Source organism: Peromyscus leucopus, chromosome 10, assembly GCF_004664715.2.
Source record: "Peromyscus leucopus breed LL Stock chromosome 10, UCI_PerLeu_2.1, whole genome shotgun sequence".
In the NCBI taxonomy this organism is placed as follows: Eukaryota; Metazoa; Chordata; class Mammalia; order Rodentia; family Cricetidae; genus Peromyscus; species Peromyscus leucopus.
Genome location: NC_051071.1, coordinates 5,180,373 through 5,201,697, shown reverse-complemented (window position 1 = coordinate 5,201,697; position 21,325 = coordinate 5,180,373). Strand labels below are relative to the sequence as shown.

General features: G+C 41.4%; 1 protein-coding gene across 1 annotated transcript in view; it reads left to right on the top strand.

Moving 5' to 3' along the window:
* The first annotated feature begins 208 nt into the window (after nt 1-208).
* Rtn4 (reticulon 4) overlaps nt 209-21,325 on the top strand; it is a 54,191-nt gene continuing 33,074 nt past the window's right edge. Inside the window, 4 exon segments of the mRNA XM_028891560.2 lie at nt 209-816; nt 819-980; nt 12,895-12,951; nt 13,860-16,235. Of these exon segments, the coding sequence (XP_028747393.1) occupies nt 468-816; nt 819-980; nt 12,895-12,951; nt 13,860-16,235 (2,944 nt within the window). The 5' untranslated portion in view covers nt 209-467.

Genomic DNA, 21,325 nt, shown 5'->3' with positions numbered 1-21,325 from the left:
TCGAGGTGGGGGTGGATCCCAGCTCCGAAACCCGCCCTCCGAACGTCGCCCGCAGGAGAGGAAGTGCGGCAGGCCCCGCCCGCACCCGCCGGTCTTATTGGACGAGTCTGCTGTCCATCTTCTCTCCCCCGCAGCCCATTGGCTCTCCGTCTCCCGCGCCAGCCAGCCCTCCTCCCCGCCTGGAGGGTGAGTCACGCCAAACTGGGCGGAGAGTCTGCTGGCCTCTCTCCTTCGCTCGTCTGGGCGGCGGCGGCGGCTGCAACTGGGGACAGGGCGGGTGGCGCATCTCGGGCGCGGAGACAGGCGGAGAAGGCTCATTGTTCGCGGAGCTGTCGCCTCCGCAGGTTCCTCGGCTCGGCCCGCCCGGCCCCTGTCAGGCCTGCCCAACCCCCACAACCGCCCGCGGCTCGGAGGCGAAGCGGCCCCGCGGCGGCAGCAGCTGCAGCATCCTCTCCGACCCGCCAGCCATGGAAGACCTAGACCAGTCGCCCCTGGTCTCCTCGTCCGCGGACAGCCCGCCCCGGCCTCCGCCCGCCTTCCAGTACCAGTTCGTGAGGGAGCCCGAGGACGAGGAGGACGAGGACGAGGAGGACGACGAGGAGGAGGACGACGAGGACCTGGAGGAGCTGGAGGTGCTGGAGAGGAAGCCGGCGGCCGGGCTGTCTGCGGCCCCGGCGCCGCCCGCCGCCGCGCCGCTGCTGGACTTGGGGAGCGACTCGGTGCCCCCCGCGCCCCGCGGGCCGCTGCCGGCCGCGCCCCCCGCCGCCCCTGAGCGGCAGCCGTCCTGGGAGCGGAGCCCCGCGGCGCCCGCGCCGCCCTGCCGGCCCCTGCCGCAGTCCTGCCCTCCAAGCTCCCCGAGGACGACGAGCCTCCGGCGCGGCCCCCGCCCCCGCCGCCCGCCGGCGCGAGCCCCCTGGCGGAGCCCGCCGCGCCCCCTTCCACGCCGGCCGCGCCCAAGCGCAGGGGCTCGGGCTCAGTGGGTGAGTGTCACCCGCGCGCCGGCCGCGCGCCCCTCCCTCTTTTGTGTGTTGGCCCGGGGGGCGCGGGCAGGGCTGCCCGGGGACCCGAGGGGCTTTGTCTGCGAGCGGCAGGGCGATGGCGCCCCCGCAGGCGGGAGGCAGGCAGAAGGGTGGGGCGGCCACGGAGGCCCGGGTGGGTGCCTTCATTGTCTGTCCGGGTTCCGGGGAGCACGTGCACCCTAGCCAAGTCTCTGGTTCTGCCTTCTGCTCCCTGTTCCATCGCTCTTCCGAAGTTAGGCTCAGCCGCTACCAGCAGTTAGGTGTGCATCGAGAACCGGGCTTGTGGATTCCTTGGGCTGGGCTGGCCTCGGCTGTGGGAATGGAAAGGCTGTCGCGCCTGACCCTTTTATTTAAAGGAGGGGCCTTTGCCCGCCACCCTACAGTTTCTCTGAGGGCCTGCCTTCCTGCCAGGCGTCGGGGGACCCCTTGCGCTAATCCCTTCCCCCTCTTACTGGTGGGGAACTGGCTGAGCTGCTAAGGTCTATTCTGTGATCCCACTGCAGTGAGGGAGAGCGCCTCCAGTGGCGTGGTTCCAGGAGAATTGGGTAGCAGAGACTTTTGGTGAAGTTCTGTCACCGCCCAGCTCATTTGTGTGTAATGTGGCGACTCCTCCACCAGACAAACCGAGCCAGGGAAACGAGATCTGGGCATTGTGTTCCGATGGGGCGCAGCTCGCCAGGGCCTCAGTTGCACGGTAGAAGAAATTGCCAAATGTTAAGCCATCTCTCTCTAAGTGTATCGCAATCGAAAAGGCAAAATGGTTGACCTTAAAAAAGGGGTAGGCGGTGGTGGTGCACGCCTTAATCCCAGCACTCGAAAGGCAGAGCCAGGCGGATCACTGTGAGTTCGAGGCCAGCCTGGTCTACAGAGTGAGTTCCAGGAAAAGGCGCAAAGCTACACAGAGAAACCCTGTCTCGAAAACCAAAACCCAAACCAAAAAACAACAACAAAAAAAGGGGTGGGGGTGGGGGGAACCAGTGGATTCCTGATCAGGAATTGGTTTTTGAACTTGTGGTAGATGTATCCTGATACATAATGAAATGTTTTGAGACAAATGTTTCATATGTTGGTTAGAAGTGTTAGTTTTTGGAAGTATATGATTTAGATTGACAAAATACAGGTCTGTAGTTTCCAAGATACTGTACATTATGTTTTAATTTTTTTAAGGAATATTGAACATGGTTTTACTGCCCTTTTGATTTTGGAAAATTACTTTGGTAAGGAAAAATCTCTCTGCTTTGGGACATAGTGTCTTGATAGCAGTAAGACCTTTCTTTGTAAGTTAAGGTAAAAAATTAAAGGCCTTTTAATTTAATTTATTAAGGTAATAAAATTGTAAGGCCTGCTGGGAAAATTTCACAACATTGCAAGATTTGGGAGGTGGTTCATTTCTAAAAACAACAACAACAACAAAAAACCATCCTGAGCTCACACTGTCTTTTTTGTTACAATGAACTCTTTCACAATGGGTAAAATGAACCAATAGGGATGTTTCTGGGTAACAATTCATTATGAGCATACTCCAAGGCACTTTTTCAAAAACAGTTAGTACAATAAAGAATTTAGAAGGTGAAGGCTACCTTAGCTTTTCATTTTTCTTAACTTTTTTTTTTTTTTTTTTAGGGAAACTAAAGTTGAAAAAAAAAGTGTTAAAATCTTAAACTGGAAATGTTTGGCAAAACTACAATTACCTTCTTTTCCTGCATGGAAGCAAGAGAATAGCACTGTCCTTTGATCATTGAGGGAACTCAGGAAACAACATTTTCTTGAAATCTTGACTGTAAAATACTAAGACAAAGGAGAGAATATTGCCTGCTTGGATTTTGTACTGGTTGTATTTATTTGGAAACTTCATTCCTTTTATTGACCAGTGAATGTGGTTCATTGATGAATAATCATTTCAGTGCATCTAGATTTCTTAATGCACTGGAGAGATTGTTCTTCGGCTAGTGCCATTACTAATCTCTATTATTGATTACCTAGGACGATTTACCTTATTAAGCACTGTTCTAGGCATCTAAGATATGGTGGTGAGCAAGGCCCTTGCTCCCCTTATGAGAGGAATACACATAATAAGCATATAAAAAAAGAACTAAAAATGGTGATGTTATGAGGAGGGGACAACAGCTTTAAGGAATGAGAGTATCTGAAATATGTGAGGTCTTTTTAAATTTGCTTGGTGATAGGAAAAAGAACCTGAGGTTTGAGCTGCAGAGAAAAAACTTCTAAATGATTCCTGGGGCAAAAAGACCTCTAGGCAGGAATGAGCCTGTTTATCAAGTACCATTAGTGAAGAAAATCTAAGGCAGAGTGCAGGAATGTGTTACATTCAGGTAATTAGGAGCCTCTCAGGCCATGGTAAAATGTATGCCTTAAAAATTAGTTACTTTAGGACTGTGCATTATGTTTTGATTTTGGAGCAAAAATGTAGTTTTGAAGGCTCAGAGATTAGTGAGAGTAAAGACAGGAGATGAGAAACAAAAATGAAGAGGACCTACAGATCCCTAGCACCTGTGAGTGTAACTTTGATTGCTATTGTGCACAGAGTATCTCCATTGTAATGTAACTGATACTGAGAGTTGCACCTTTCACTTGGTGACCCTTTTTCTTGGAGAAGTGTGTGACATCCTGTTGGAAGAGTGGCTCATGTTTTCTAAGGAGACTGGCTAGAGACTGACTGAGAGAAGTGCAGACATCAGAAGATGACTCAGCTGACTCCTAGTGGTCATGGGAGTGCAGAAAGTGCGATAGATGGATTTGAATTCTGAAGGGTATTAAATGCAAATTAAGAGAATCTGGATTTTATTATATCCTTCTCTAATTCATGTTTTGCCATCCAAAGCTGCTATTATGTCATGAAACTGAAATTGTTCTTCAAAAAAAGAAAGAAAAAGATTAGTGTGCGTGTGCACGCGCCTGTGTGTGCCAGAGGTGAGAAGAGGGTGTCTTTATTGTTGAGTATAGTCTTTTTGATGTTGATACTCAGCTTGATAATGAGATGTTGTAAGGTGTCTAGTCTGTGCTGTTTAATTTAAGAACAAGAGATTTGTTAAGCTTCTAGTTAAGGATGCATTGCCATTAGCTTGACTGTGGTAAAATCCTTATGGTAGGTGTTATTACAGTGGTGAGATCCCATACTGGAGGACCACAATTCCATGGTGGGACAGGAAGCGGCCTTTTATGACCATCATCTTGTAAGAACTCAGGTTCCACTAGAACTACTTCCTTCATGCTTCCTGGATGTAGTACTCCAAATTAGAACCACTTCCCAGTAGGCTGGTCTCTTTGACAAAGGTTATTCACTCTATGGCCTCATGTTCAATAATGAAGCCACTACTGAGCCATTCTCCAGCTTCCCCACTTATAATATTAATATAATATATTAATTTATTGTGTGATTTGGGATCCTCCTGTCCCATCCCTTGAGTAGGTGGAATTTTACCGGGTTGGGCAGACAGGTCTCTAGCCGTGATCCTCACTTTCCTAAAGGTTCCATTATCTACTGACTTAGTCACATGGGAACCAAGCTTTCTACAGTATTTTTCTTTTTTAAAAGCTGTTTTTGGGGGCTGGAGAGATGGCTCAGAGGTTAAGAGCACCGACTGCTCTTCCAGAGGACCTGAGTTCAATTCCCAGCACCCACATGGTGGCTCACAACCATCTGTAATGAGATCTGGCACCCTCTTCCATAAATCTTAAAAAAAAAACAAACTGTTTTTGTATGAGTGAAATACGTATTTTTGGGTACACATACAAAATAATTGCAAACAGTACTAAAGTAATGACAAAGAAGTATCTTTCCCCCAGCTTTTCTTTGCTATTGTTTTCCTCTTTGGAGTTGAGGACTGAACCCAGGGCCTTTCACTTGCTATGAAAAAGCTCTACCACTGAGTAAACTCCCAACCCCTTCACCAGCTTTTCTAAGTTGAACTATTGCAGATTGTACCTCTGTTAGAAGTTTCTTGGGTATCTGTCTGGACAATTGAGTTCTTCTATGGAGAAGCATTCATATGTGTGTTATCTTTTTGACTTTACCAAAGCATCTGCAGAGGTTCTGGGCACACGGCTCAGTTGTAGAGAATTGCCTCAAGGATACTAGGGCAGGGGTTTGGTTTCCAGCATTGAAAAAACAAACACCACTCTCCCACATCTCAGTAAAAAAGGCAATAGCTGCAGAGAATCCCATAGATAATACAGCACAGTAGTCCTTTCATCTCTGTTTTCACTTTTCATGAAATTAATTACTTGATGTCAAAAGTAGTAAATGGAAAGAGTCCATTATTTCAAAAATAACCCATGAGTTTTAAATTGTGTGTTGATCTGATTAGGGTGATAAAATCTTGTGCCATCCCCTTCCTTCTCCCGGTATATCATTATCCCTTTGCCCAGCATATCTGTGCTGTGTGTGGTATCTCCCAGTTTGTCTCTTAGATGCCTCCTTAACTTAGCAGATAAACTAGTGGTTTCAAATGAGCTTGTGTTCAAATGCGTCTTAAGTGAGATTGGCAAAGTTATAAAATTGCTTCCCTTGATGAAAACATAAAAATTTACCGTAAGTGTATGTAGGGAAAATCAGTTTATTTAGAATTTATACTGTCCTTTCAAGAGTCCACTGGTTATCTAGGTATATACTTTATGGTTGATGGAGAATTTATAACCCTCACTTCACTTAATAACAGCCCCAAGGTGCAAGAGAGTGGTACTGGCATTTCTGGAAAGCGTAATGGTGAAAGCACCAAAAGATAGTTGGAGAACAGCAGAGGCCACATTCATATAGATAGCTGTTACTAGTTATTGTCCATCTCTTTCCTTGCCTGATGTATGTATAAAGTAAACTTCATCATATGTATAGATGTGGTGTAGGAAAAGAATAGTGTATATAGAGTTGAATGCTATTGCACTCTCAGGTCCACTAGCATTGGTAACAGGAATCTTATGACTAAGAGGGACTGCTGTATTCCATCGCTTCTGTTCTGGTAGTTACGTAAATTAGCAAACAGGGTTGCTGTGAACACCTTTGCATATTATTTCCTCGGAGATAAATGCTGATGTATGCACTGTAGGGTTGTGGAATAAACCCATTCAAGTTAAATTTCTAGTTCAAAGGGGACTGGTACTTAACAATGTTGGATGCTGATGAATTGCCCTACAGAGAGGTGTTAGCCTATGTTTCCAGTTGCATTGTGTTAAAGTACCAGGTTTTCCTTTTTTTTTAGGTCAACATCTGAGATGTTTATTTGATAATTCCTAATATTGGGAACAAAATCAGATTTGGATTAAGCTTTTGTATGTAGAGGCCAGCCAGCATTTTTTTTTTTCAATTTGCTATAGTCTTTTTTTTTCTTAAGAAATTTTCTATTCATTTTACATACTAATCACGGATCCCCCTCTCCTCCATCCTCCCTCTCCTCCCGCCCCCTCAGCCTTCCTCCCCCAACCCACTACCCCATTCCCACCTCCTCTAAGGCAAGGCCTCCCATGGGGAGTCAGCAGAGCCTGGAAAGTACCAGTTTTTTAGCCTTTATCAACACAGTACACTGGTAAACTGGTAAATGTTTTACCAAGTTATTAAAGTTTACATTTGTAAGTATTTTGTATAGGCTTAGGGTACCAAAATGTTTTTTTTCTAACCACCGCCTTTTTTAGTTTGATTTTATGGGTGCAGGATCATTTGAGCTTATCATAGGCTAGCTTAAATTTTTTTTTACAAAGTTTTATATATATAGTTGTTTTGCCTGTGTGTATTTGTATAACTTGGATGTACAGAGGCCAGAAGAGGCTATGGGAGCCCTTGAAATTGGAGTTTAACAGACACTTGTGGGCTGCCATGTTGGTGCTGGGAATCAAATGCCTATATAATCCTTTGAAAGAGCCACCAGTGCTCTTAACTGCTGGGCCATTTCTTCATTTTTTTAAAAAAAATATTGTGAGTCATAAAAGTCATTGAACTGTGCTATCTTTAGAAAATTTAGAATTTTTTTTTACTGTTAGTGCTTTTATGATTTTATTTTAATATTCTTTAATTTATTTGCTTCTTAGTGTGTTCTTGAGTGTGAGGTAGTGATAATTTTCATGATTGACCAACTCTATTCTTTGCATTATCTGTCTGAACTACTGTTAATGAAAATATCCTCTGTTCTGCTGTTTTTGCTATAAACAACAAAGTAGTTTTAATTACTATAACTTTTAAACAAAATAGTCTGTGATAGGATTTTTCCAGAACTTTTCTTGGATATTTATGTATGTGTGATTTTTTTTACTGATTTAAAACATTTTGTTGTTAGATTTTTTTTACTAGGTTATATCATATCATATTTATGTTTTAATCTTAGACAATTGATAATTTAGAATTGGTAATATGTATTTTTCCACAAACAAGGTTTTTATTAATGTGTAGACTTGTAAAATTAAATTTTTGTGATGTATGATTTTACTTTTTAAACCTTTATTCGTGTGTGTGTGTGTGTGTGTGTGTGTGTGTGTGTTTCCACTCTTTATTTTTAGTTTTTTTGAGACAGTTTTTTGTTGTTATTTTTGTTTTTAGAGACAGGGTTTCTCTGTGTAGGTTTAGGTCTGTAGAACAGGCTGGCCTCAAACTCACAGAGATCCTCCTGCCTCTGCCTCTCAAGTGCTGGGATTAAAGACGTGCGCCACCACTGCCCTGCTGAGACTGGGTTTCCTTGTGTAACCCTGGCTGTCCTTGAACCAGCTCTGTAGACTAGGCTGGGTTGGAACTCAGAGCTCCACTTGAGTGCAGGGATTAAAGGTGTGTGACACCACAACCAGGCGACTTTCCATTCTTAAAATGTGTGAAATCCCAAGAAACCTGTAGAGAACTATTTCCTGATTGAATTAGTGAACATTGACATGTCAATTACAGGTTAGAAATTTAGTATATCTCTTGTTAGATTTGTGCCTAAGCATTTTTGGTCTCTCTTTTTTTTAAAAATTTTATTTCTTGTGCAATTTAGGGTGAGACCCTCCTTTCTTATACATCCTTACTAATAGACCTCTAACTTCCTTTTTTTTTATAATTTATTTTATTTTATTTGCATTGGTGTTTTGCTGCATGTATGTCTGTGTGAAGATGTCAGATCGAGTTACTGTCAGTTGTGAGCTACCATGTGGGTGCTGGGACTTGAACCTAGGTCCTCTGGAAGAGCAGTCAGTGCTCTTAATCACTGAGCCATCTTTCCAGCCCCGCATTTTAGGTCTTTATTGCTGTTATAAAATAGTACTTAATTTTTTCCCCCAAGCCAGGTATAACGGTGCTTTTAATCCTAGTACTCAGGAGGCAGAGACAGGCAGATCTCCGAGTTCAAGGCCAGCCTCGGCTACATCCTGAGTTCCAGGATAGCTAGAACTACATCATGAGACCCTGTCTCAAGTGGTTTTTTTCCCCCTTTTGTCCCTAGAATATGGAAATGCAGTTTGAGTTTTGTGTGTGATCTTTGTATCTGTCTTGAATCCTTGGTAAGTTCACTGTCTTTCTAGAGTGTGTGCCCAGTTCTGAGTTGAGTTGTGTATTTTGTGTTGGAGTTTTCAGCATTGTCTGACCTACACAGTATTCTTTTAGGTGACTGACTCTGGACTACCCCTTGTTGAGTTTTGTGCATGGGCAGTGTAGCCTTCACAGTAGTTTAAAGGGAACCCTAGGGCATTCGCTGTGAAGCTTTTCCTTTGTATGTTAGCCTGCCTTTCTAGTGCAGAGAATCTTTTGGCCTTCCTAATGGGACAGGGCTGTGGTGTTCTTGAGTTCCTCCTGGAGTTGTGAGCCAGGGAGTGTTTTATAAGTGTCCCAAGATGGCCTGTTGTCCAGTGTCTCAAGACAGTTGCTTCATATATTTTGCCATATTTTACTTAAGTTATTGTAGTTACTCTTATAACTAGAGGTAGAAGCTATTTTATGATTTAAAATTAGTTTTATAATTAGATAAATTTTTAAAAATATCAATTATATTTTTGGCAAATCTTTAAAATGAGCATGTCAAAGGATGCTCAGTATTTGAGTTGTGTGGACATTGGTGAGATTGTAGTGAAACATTTTAAATTAGATAACAAATTACAGTAATACATTAAACACTGACTTTTTACTTTTCAAAGTAATGGATTTAAAAAGCAAATCTCCTTAGTAGACTTCCATTGTGAAACTGATCTTGTGAGTGCACAACATTCAGAAGGCACTAATGAAGGGTGTGCAGACTTGGATTCCTCTAAGAAAACGTAAAGTCAAGTGACTGGTGTTTCTCTTTTCCTGTTCCGTCTAGGGGTAGAGGGAAGTGAATGCTGATTGGAGTGACAGGTAATTAGGATTTCTGGCTGTGATTCAGGTTTCATGGTGCGACATTCAGATACACTAGGGAGAGTTCAGTTGGGCCAGCACAGGTGATCCTGGAAGAACTGGGGTAAATCGGGACCATTGTTTGGGGGTGTATTACAGAGGATCTTGTCTTATCCAAGGGTTTGGTACACAGTGGACAACTGGAGCTTTTAAATGTTTTTAACCAAGAGAATATGTAACTTTTTTTAAGGAAAATTAATTTGATGGCAGCAGAATGGAAAGATTTACCAGAAAAGTTGTGGTTTTTCTCTTTAGCATATTTTAAAATAACATTTCATATGAATATAGTTGTCTTTATGTATAATAATGAGATACATGTATGTTGTGTTCACAGTAGCACAAATGAAATAAATGTTTTGAAATTTAATTTTTTTTTAATTTAATTTTTTTGGGGTTAGAGCTTGCTCCTGCTCTCCTGGGATTACAGACTTACACACGAATGGTTAGCGTTTGTTTCATTCAGTGAAGTTTGTCACTGAATAGTTTTCAGAAAAGGAGCTGTTTGCCCCTTTTTATAAGCTTAATTAGTGTATCTGTAAACTTCCTCAGAAATGCAGTGTTAACATTTTTTTTTTTTTACTTAACATAGTCTCCCTAATTATAGTCATTCATTTGCAAAAGTGAGGATCTTTTACAGAAAATGACATCTGTTCCCTTCTACAGGAATTTGAGATAGACACTAATATGTTGTTTTACAAGGGAGGGACTGATGAGGAAAGCTGGGAAAGAACCTCCCGGGCCACACATGGACATAGTAGACCTGAGATTTGAACACATTGTCTCTACCCATAGTCCACCATTGCTTTAGTCGGAAACTGGCAGCCTGTTCTTGAAGACCCAAGTGGTACCCCCTCCCTCCCACAAAGCATGTTTAAAAACACAAAACTTATTTTGTGATCAGTCCTGGATGAATTCCCACTTTGGACAATGAGGATTTTGTTTCCTTTTTAAAATTAATGATTTGAAATACCAACTTAAAAACCTTGGTTACTTGGCCAAATGCCAAGTTTTTCTTTGAGAAAGATTCTGGTACTAGATAAAAATAAGATGCATTTTAAGAAACCCTTGAAAAAAATTTGGCATGATTTTAAATTAGTTTGTTTTGTCTCTAGTTTTAACAATAGTATATGTTAGCTCACTTTCCGAGTAGAGTAGCTTTTGAATCAGTGACTTCCAACTGTATTGTGTAGAAGGCACCATTTTGTTAAAAAATTGTTCTTTTAAATTGTTCCATCTAAATGAATACTTTGGTTCTGTCCTTTGATCCCAAATCTGTTTTTTAAAAAACAGATTTACAAAGTATTGTCTTAGCTGAAAAATGAGAGATTACATAATTGACCTCTTATCACTGTGATGATATCCTTGTCATCTTGACACAGCCTAGAGTCGCCTGGCAAGAGAGCCTTCAGCAGGGCTCTCTACAGTAGGTTGGGTTGTGGGTGTGTCTGTACAGGACTGTCTTAGTTAACTGATGTGGGAGGGCCTCTTGTAGGGTGCACTGTTGCCTAGAGTGGCAGAATGGAGCTGAGTGCAAGCAAGCACGTGCACATTCATCTCTTTGCTCTTGACTGGGTGTGGTGTGACTAGCCGTTTGAAATTCCTGCTGTGACTTTGCTACATTATGAACTGCAACCTGGAATTGTAAGAGAAAATAAATCCCTTCTCCCCCAAGTTGCTTTCTCTCAGGGAATTTTATCAACAGAAATGAAACTAGGAGAGTCGCACAGCAAGCCAGCTCTGTGAAGTGTGTGCCTGTTGGCACTGCTGTCTTCCTGTGTTACGGGAGACTCTTAATTCACTGGTTTTCATTTGTTGTGACTATACTTTTGTTTGTGACCTGTGTCTAGCTGTTGAAGCTAATCTTGAACTTGTGAAATTCCCATGTAAGGTACCTGAATAGGTGGGGATTGCCATGCCTGGCTTACGGAGACCCCTTTAAACCTATTCCCCCCCCCCCATTATTTCATCTAAGAAAACTTTTAAGTATGACCTTGTGCCCTGTGGGGATTCAGTCACAATTTATTTGACATTATAAAGTTAGCTATCCCCTGTTTATCAAGGGGACTTGGAAGACAAGTCCGTATTCGTGTTAGCTATATACATCTTTCTTACTTTTATCTGTTTTAATCAGCCTTGTCTCTTGTATTTCCTGGTAGAAGTATCTTTCCAAATTTGTTGGTTCCTCTTTGCAGAAGAAAAGCTTTCCTGTTATGCCTTGAGTTGTTCCAAGTAGTCCTGTGCTAGCTAAAGTCCTTCCTAGTATAAAACAGAAGATCTTCAATTTTCTGAACTTTCAAACCATAGGTACAAACTGGTATCATACATACAAGGTTAACATTCTAATACATAGTGTGTTGTCTACTTAGTACAAAATGTAAAATGGGTAGCTTAAACAACAGGCATTTCTCACAATGCTTGAGACTGAGAAGATTCAGTTCAGTAGATTTTATTGTGAGGCAGCCTTTTTTTACTTGGTAGTTTCTGTCTCCTTGTGTGCATGCTTCTCTGGTATCTGGCAATAATCACATTGGACCAGAGCCTCACTTTTAGGACCTCATCTAACCTCCCCAAAGCTCTATCTGAACATCTAATGTAGGAGTTAAAAATTCAATACAGGAATGTGGGAAGGGCACAAACATTGCTATATTTCATGTAGGAAACACTGGAACTAAATTAAGTGTCTTATGCTAGTTATGAATACTTGAGTAAGTTTCTTTTTTGTTTAATTTTTATTTAAAAGGAATCTGTTACCACCATTATGACAATAGGGTTGTAAGTAAAGTGAGTTCTAGGGTATAAAGTACATAAAACAAATGAGAACATAACTAATGATAGTAAGAGGGGGCTTGATGAATTTGTTCCCGAGTGTCATTTGGAGAATGGCTCATGACTGTCTTCAGCACAGTACAGTTACCTTTAAGAATGTAAGAGAAAATACATAATTTTCAGAAAGTGTTCTCGTAAATGGAACTTAGGCTGGGAACAAAGGATTAAATGAAATAGTTATTAATTTTTTATCATACTTAATCTTTTTAACTTTTGATTGGAGTAGGACAAGACAATTTACCTAACTGCAAATGTAAATAAAAACCTTGGATGCAGTATTTTAAGTGATATTACTGTGTGGAAAACAGCTTTGGTTAAAATTCAGTATGTTGGCCGGGCGGTGGTGGCGCACACCTTTAATCCCAGCATTCGGGAGGCAGAGCCAGGCGGATCTCTGAGTTCGAGGCCAGCCTGGGCTACCAAGTGAGCTCCAGGAAAGGCGCAAAGCTACGCAGAGAAACCCTGTCTCGAAAAACCAAAAAAAAAAAAAATTCAGTATAAACATGCTGTTACTGCCTCTTAAAAAATGGCTAACACTTAGTCATATGTGAGGGTTAGCTACTTTTTCTAACTTCTTTTCTACCTTACTTAGCCTTTTCTCTAAAAATATGGTTGACTCATCATGAACTACCCCTTGCTCAGTCTCTCCCCTTCACTCCTCCAGCCTGCTTGTATTTCTGCTGAGGTCGTATTCTGTTTGTTTTTCAGATGAGACCCTTTTTGCTCTTCCTGCTGCATCTGAGCCTGTGATACCCTCCTCTACAGGCAAGTTCTTTCTGCCAGCCTTTGTCTCTGTGTATTCTGTCACTCTAGTGTTAACTCAACAGAGTACTTTGGATTTACTGAAAATTAGCACCGGTCCAAGAATGTCATTTTTACTGAAAAACAAAACAAAATAAAACAAAAAACCCTAAATTTGCATTTTATATGCTACATCCAAGGGAGGCATGGGCAAGGTTTGATTCATAATTGGAATTATTTAAGGAATTCTTGGACCCTTGATTTATATTTACATAATAACGATTCATTTTCTTCAAATAGTTTGCCTTTGTATAGCCACAGGCTTTTATATAAAGGAATGCCTGTCTCTGGCCTTTGATAATCTTGTACCCTGTTGAGTATACAGCTGTTTACTCATTAAATCTTCTCTTTAAACTAGTTAAAAATAGTTTTTTTTCAGTTAGTAACACCTGAAGTTTTTTTCAGATTTGATTTATGTCTCTGCATAGTAGGTAACTGCTTCTGAAACTGCATGCCTTTTTTTCTTTAGGTACTTTGAATTAATAACTTTATAGGGCACAGTGATTCAGTATACTCACTGTTGCATGGTCAGGTCAAGATGGTTAGTTTATCCATCATCTTAGATGTTTTTCATGTTTTTGTAAGGAGAGTATTTAGTCCTCACTTGGCTGTTGTATAATAGACAACATATTAACTGTGTTGTGCAATAGCCATGTACTTTTAAAATTGACTATAGTTTCGTATTTTCAGTAATGATCCAAGTCTTCATGTATTTATTAACTAAATGCTATTAACATTTTACTTTAATAAATTTTAAATAACATTTTACTTTAGTAAAAGCTTTTACTAACATTTTTATGGCTCTGTCATAAAACTTATATTCTCTCCAAGAACACTGGCATTCTAATTTCCTTTTCTATCCATGGCCACAGAAAAAAGCATGGATTTGAAGGATCAGCCAGGTGACACTGTTCCGTCTGCTCAAGAGGATTTCCCATCTGTCCCGCTTGAGACTGCTGCCTTTCTTCCTTCTCTGTCTCCTTTTTCAACTGTTTCTTTTAAAGAACATGAATACCTTGGTAATTTATCAGCAGTGTCATCCGCAGAAGGAACAATTGAAGAAACTTTAAATGAAGCTTCTAAAGAGTTGCCAGAGAGGGCAACAAATCCATTTGTAGATAGAGATTTAACAGAGTTTTCAGAATTAGAATATTCAGAAATGGGATCATCATTCACTGGCTGTCCGAAAGCAGAGTCACCCATACTAGTAGAAAACACTAAGGAAGAAGTAACCGTGAGGAGTAAAGATAAAGAGGATTTAGTTAGCAATGCAGCCCTTCATAATCCACAGGAGTCACCTATGACCCTTACGAAAGTGGTTAAAGAAGACAGAGTTATGGCTCCAGAAAAGACAAAGGACATTTTTAATGAAATGCAAATGTCAGTGGTAGCACCTCTGAGGGAAGAGTATGCAGACTTTAAGCCATTTGAGCACGCGTGGGAAGTGAAAGATACCTATGAGGGGACTAGGGATGTGCTGACTGCTAGAGGTAATTCGGAAGATAGAATGGATAAAAATTACTTTGAAGATAACCTGGAGCAAAAAAGTCATGGAAAAGATAGTGAAAGTAGTAATGATGACGCTTCTTTCCCCAGTACCCCAGAGCCTGTGAGGGATGGCTCCAGAGCGTACATCACATGTGCTCCCTTTACCTCAGTGTCTGATAGCACTGCAGCAAACAGTTTTCCTTTGTTAGAAGATCACACTTCAGAAAATAAAACGGATGAAAAAAAAATAGAAGAAAGGCAGGCCCAAATTATAACAGAGAAGACTAGCCCCCAAACATCAAACCCATTCCTTATAGCAACACAGGACTCTGAGGCCGATTATGTCACAACAGATAATTTATCAAAGGTGACTGAGGTAGAAGTGGCAAACATGGCTGAAGGTCTAACCCCAGATTTAGTACAGGAAGCATGTGAGAGTGAACTGAATGAAGCTACAGGTACGAAGATGGCTTATGAAACGAAAATGGACTTGGTCCAGACGTCAGAAGCTATACAAGAATCACTTTACCCCACAGCACAGCTTTGCCCATCATTTGAAGACTCTGAAGCAACTCCTTCACCAGTTTTGCCTGATATTGTTATGGAAGCACCATTAAATTCCCTCCTTCCAAATGCTGGTGCTTCTCTAGTGCAGCCCAGCGTGTCCCCACTAGAAGCACCTCCGTCAGTTAGTTATGACAGCATAAAGCTTGAGCCTGAAAATCCCCCACCATATGAAGAAGCTGTGAATGTAGCACTAAAAGCTTCTGGAGCAAAGGAAGAAATGAAAGAGACTGCAAGTATTAATGCAGCTGCTGTTCAGGAAACAGAAGCTCCTTATATATCCATTGCATGTGATTTAATTAAAGAAACAAAGCTCTCCACTGAACCAAGTCCAGATTTCTCTAATTATTCAGAAATAGCAAAATTTGAGAAATTGGTGCCTGACCACTCTGAGCTAGTAGAGGATTCCTCACCTGATTCTGAACCAGTTGACTTATTTAGTGATGATTCAATTCCTGAAGTTCCACAAACACAAGAGGAGGCTGTGATGCTCATGACAGAGAGTCTCACTGAAGTGTCTGAGACAGCAGCACAACACAAACCCAAGGAAAGACTTAGTGTTTCCCTCCAGGAGGCAGGAAAGCCATATTTAGAGTCTTTTCAACCCAATTTACATAATACAAAAGATGCTGCACCTAATGAAATTCCAACATTGACCAAAAAGGAGAAAATTCCTTTGCAGATGGAAGAGCTTAATACTTCAATTTATTCAGACGATGACTTGCTTACTTCTAAGGAAGACAAAATAAAAGAAAGTGAAACATTTTCAGATTCATCTCCAATTGAAATAATAGATGAATTTCCCACATTTGTCAGTTCTAAAACCGATTCTTCTTCTAAATTAGCCAAGGAATACACTGACCTAGAAGCATCCAACAAAAGTGAAATTGCTAATGTCCAGAGTGGGGCTGGGTCGTTGCCTTGCTCCGAATTGCTCAGTGACCTTTCTTTCAAGAATATACATCCTGAAGATGAAGTCCATGTTTCAGATGAATTCTCCAAAGATAGGTCCAGTGTGTCTAAGGTGTCCTTATTGTCTTCAGATGCTTCTGCTTTGGGACCTCAAACAGAAATGGGCAGCATAGTTAAACCCAAAGTACTTATAAAAGAAGCAGAGAGAAAACGTCCTTCTGATACAGAGAAAGAGGACAAATCACTGCCGGCTGTGTTTTCCTCAGAGCTGAGTAAAACCTCAGGTAATCAATCCGTGCACTGGCTCACTAACTTTTTGGCAGATAACATTTGTGACATAGTGTCTGATATATCATGTTGATTAGAATCTTTTTCACTAATTCAGTTAAAAGTTTACTAGACATGTGATGCAGACATACATGCAGGTGAAACACTCATACACATACAAAATTAATAAAAATCTAAAAAGGAAAATGATTAAGGAAAGTTTTAATTCTAGCCAAGTATGGTGATATAATACCTATATCCACACTCTACCCTGAAGGCTAGACAGGAAGATCACTGTGAATTTGTCTCAAAAACAAGAATACAAAGAAGTGTTGAGTACTGTTTTTACTTCTCCTCAGCACTCACCCTTGCTGTTAACATTGCATCATGGAACCAGGAAAAAAATTAGTAAAATTATCTTACATGATGTAATTTTTTTCTTTAGTGTTTCCTGATAACACGACAAGCAAGGGCTATTAAAACAGTCTTTTCATGCCGGGCGGTGGTGGCGGATCTCTGAGTTCGAGGCCAGCCTGGGCTACAGAGTGATCTCCAGGAAAGGCGCAAAGCTACACAGAGAAACCCGGTCTTGAAAAACAAAACAAAACAAAACAAAACAGTCTTTTCAGATGTGTTTATTTTGTCTTAGAAATGATTTAATATCAAATTTGAAGCATGACCATTTCTGTATCGTGCTTTTATATTTAAATAGACATTTTTTTCTAGTGAGAGATATGAGGCTATTTATGATATGAGATATCTTTAATATCTATATTAAATATAGATATTTTTCAGGAAAGTAATTATTGAAGCATGCTCTCATTTTATGAAAAGCTCAGATTATCCACTTACACTTTTTTTTTTTGGTTTTCGAGACAGGGTTTCTCTGTGTAGCTTTGTGCCTCTCCTGGATCTCGCTCTGTAGACCAGGCTGGCCTCGAACTCACAAAGATCTGCCTGCCTCTGCTTCCCGAATGCTGGGATTAAAGGCCTGTGCCACCACTGCCCGGCCCCACTTACACCTTTTATTTTCCCCCCAGAGCTGAGGACCGAACCCAAGACCTTGCACTTGCTAGGCAAGCGTTCTACCACTGAGCTAAATCCCAACTCCCCCACTTATGCTTTTAACGCAACATTTACCGTGCTTGTTTTGCACACATTTATTTATTCTTTCATATATTACATCCCTACCACAGTTTTCCCTCCCTCCTCTCTTCCCACTCCTTCCCCCCTCCGCTAGACCCACCTCTCCTCCCTTTACCTTCTGGAAAAGGTAGGCATCCCAGGAATATCAACCAAACATGGCATATCAAGTTACAATAAGTCTAGGTGCATCCTCTCATATTAAGGCTGGATGAGGCAACCTGGTGTGAGGAATAGGTTCCCTAAAGCAGGCAGAAGAGTAAGAGACAGCCCCGGCTCCCACTCTTAGAAATCCCACAAGAACACCAAGCTACACAACCATAACATAAGGTCAAATCCATACGGGCTCCCTTATTGTTGGTTCAGTCTCTGTGAGCCCGTGTGAGCCCTGGTTAGTTGATTCTGTGGGTTTTCTTGTGGTGTCCTTGACCCCTCTGGCTTCTACAAAACTTCTCCCACTTCAACAGGATTCCCATAGCTCCTCCTAAAGTTTCAGTTGCTAGATGAAGCCTCTCTGAGGACCATTATGCTAGGCTTTGGTCTATGAATATAGAAGAATATCATTAGGAGATGAGCTATGAGTGTGAAATTACATGGATGAATCCCAGCCCCCCCCAAAAAAATTTTTTTTTTAAATTGGCTTTCTGTTAGCTGTGTTTTCTACTTAAATTTATAGCAATTATGTTGTATTTACTAAATGCACCTACATTTTAGAGATGGCTAGCACTGGCTAGCATCAGACCAGTGTAGAAATTAATTCTCTGTTAGAGGAGATTCTGAATGTTTAGATAATGAATTGAGCAGGGAGATTTCCTGTAGCAGTTATCTAATTATTCTTTATCAATAAAAGCTCGGTCAGATATGGGGAAGAACCTGAATGATCAGAGAAGCAGTAGAGAAGCAACCAGGGACCTCCTTTCTCATTCCTCCATCCAAAAAGGCCGAGACTTTAAGCCCCACCCTACTATTTCCTGTGTCTCTATCTCTCTTCAGTCCTCCAAAACCTCTGTGACTAATTTTGGTTGGCTAGTAGCTAGCTCCGCCCTCTGATTCAAAGCAAACTTTATTGGCAGTATTGGGAGTGTCAGAATACTAACAAAATATCCCACAACAATTTCCTGTTTGATGGAGAGCAAAGACAATGCCAAGATTCTGGGTTCCTGCTGTGTGTGTGTATGAGTTAACAACATGAAGAATGGAGGTGGGGGGACATGAGAAAAAAAAAAGTTTGGGAGAAGATAAATTCAGTTTGAATATGTTAGTGTTGAGGTAAAGAAATTATTGATACCATACATAAAAAGGCTTTGAAACAGCTTGGCTGGCTATCATATGTGTATATTTGCCATTAACTTGGAGTTAAAAATTACAGCCACAGAGAGAAACAAGGGAAAACCAAAAGGCAAAGATAAATGGTTAACACACAAGAGTTAAGGATTGAAAAAGGAGGAAAGGTGCCTGATAAGTACAATTGATGTAAGTGGGTGGACCAGGACCCATACAGACTAAACATTGATAACAGATTGGGAAAAAGAAGAAAAATGCTAGCCATCAGGGAAATGGAGTTGAAGGGATTCTCCCCATCCCCCTTTTAGGGTTGGAACAGTTGATCATAGATGTTGGGATGGACTCCAGAGTTGAGGTGAAAGGATTGGCTTTGTAGAAGAAGGGATACTGTTGTAGTGAGTAGAAAGGAATGTGTGGATGGGTGTTTATTGCTAGTTACTGAAGGACTTGTTTGATAGTAGTGGTAAAGCAGTACGTGAGGTATTTGCTGAGAATGAGCTGAAACATACTGTTTCATACTTTGCAACTGGAGGATGCAAAGGCAGTGTGTTGCTTAATCATTGATGTGTGGTACATTGACTTTTACTCAGGGCCCTGTACATGCTAGGCAAGTGCTTATTATTGAGTTATACACTCTGCCTAGCGACTTTCAATGTGCTAAGTAGCCTGGATATGGGATTAGAGAAGGCAAGTGATTGTTTTATTCGAGGTTGTTCTGTTTTGCTACATGGGCCAGTAGGAGGACAGTGAGCCAAGGGATAAAATAGTTTGCAGTCCTTGAAATAATGGGCTGGCCTCCAGGTTGAAGTGAATAGGAAGTGGATAGAGAGTAGTAGATAAAGTGAATTCTAGGTCCAAATTAGGTTTAAGTACCAAAAGTGGTAGGAATGAAAATGTGATTCTTAGAATGTTATGGGGGAAAATAGTGAGATGTATGTGTTGGATATTGAGTTTAAAATTTTAGAGCAAAAGCAGTTCAGGTTGATAAGTGACCGAGATTTGGCCATGAAGAAAGAAAGTTGCTGAGGCCAAGAGGTTGAAATGCATTGCATATGCATTAAAGTCACTTAGGATAGTGACAGAGATTATGGTAAGGGACAGGGACTGGGGAGATGGCTCAGTGGATAAAGCACTTGATATAAGCATGTGGCCAGAGTTCAGATCCCCAGCATCTACATAAAAGTTTTCAGGCACAGTGGCCCACCTGTAATCCCAGTGCACTAGAGACAGAAAGTGGAATCCCCCGGAAAGCCTGACTAGCTAGATTACCTGAGTCAGCAATCTCAAGGTTCAGGGAGAGACCCTGTCTCAGTAAACAATCTGATCTCTGTGTGATGTACTTAAATGAGCACTCACGGACCACCAGCCCCCGCCCTCCAAAAAACCCACAACAATAACAACAACACCACCCAAGAGTCTTTGTTAAAAGGGACTTGGGGTAACTGACAGGGAAAATCTACAGGGGCAGTAAGAAAGAGTGTGACCTGGCCAGACTTCTAAAATGATAGTGTGGATCTCGAAGCAGCAATAGTTAGCAGAGTTCTTGACAAACCCTGTCTCCAGCTGTGCAAAGTACAGGAGAGTAAGCAGCCTTGATGGAGAAGCACCACAGGGAGCCACTGCTCAGGAAGAGCCAGGCCTTAGTGGAAAGGAGATGAAAGGAGGAATGCTTAGGGAGGAAAAGGGGATCTAGAAGAGGAGGCTCACAGTGCAGTAGGAGGTTTCAAGCAGCACAGTAAAATGGCTTTGGGGGAACAGTAGGCATGACAGTGAAGCAGAGAGCAGCATTGGAACACTGTGAGGTCACCTCCTACCTTCATGCTACCTCTCAAAACTTAAGCTAGTTTTCTTCATGTTTCTTAGGTTGGTTTTGGTAAAACTAAGGATCTGTAGCCCTAGTATGAAATTAAAAGGATAAAGAGCATGGGGTGGTAGCAACAGCGGTGAAGGCCTTTAATCCCAGCACTTGGGAGGCAGAGTCAGGTGGATCTCTGTGAGTTCGAGGCCAGCCTGGTCTACAAAGTGAGTTCCAGGACAGCCAGGACTACACAGAGAAACCGTCTAAAAAACAAAAACAAAACAAAAAACCCAAATGTATATATTCCATAAAAGTCACAGGAAGTAGATACAGTGTGTGTATAAACAAACAAAAACAAAACAAAAAACCCAAATGTATATATTCCATAAAAGTCACAGGAAGTAGATACAGTGTGTGTATAAACAATTTGAATGATATGAATTCTTTCTCACAATCTCTAGATGTTGGCTTTTTTTTTTTTTCCTATAAAAAGAATAAGAGATTAGGTTTTTCAGCTTGATGATTTTCTTAATTACAATAACTATCTTGAAAGCAGGCACTTATAATTGCTTTGGCATGATTACTTGAAGTGCTATACGGTATTTGGGGGGGGGAGACAAATCCTTTGTTCTCATGTAACTTACTCCCCTGTGTGTGCTTTGTGTCTGCACACACACACACACACACACACACACGGTTTTGTTAGAATAGCTTACAGGCTGTGTGTGGTCCAAATGTTCCAACCATGGTTATCTCTTGACAGAAAGTCCAAGGATCTGGTATAGCTGTTCAGTTTACATGACCATAAGTCTCAGCCCTCCCAGATAATTCCTTGAGAGCTGCTGGTATTCATTCTGTTTTGGAACCTCATAGAAGTAGGTA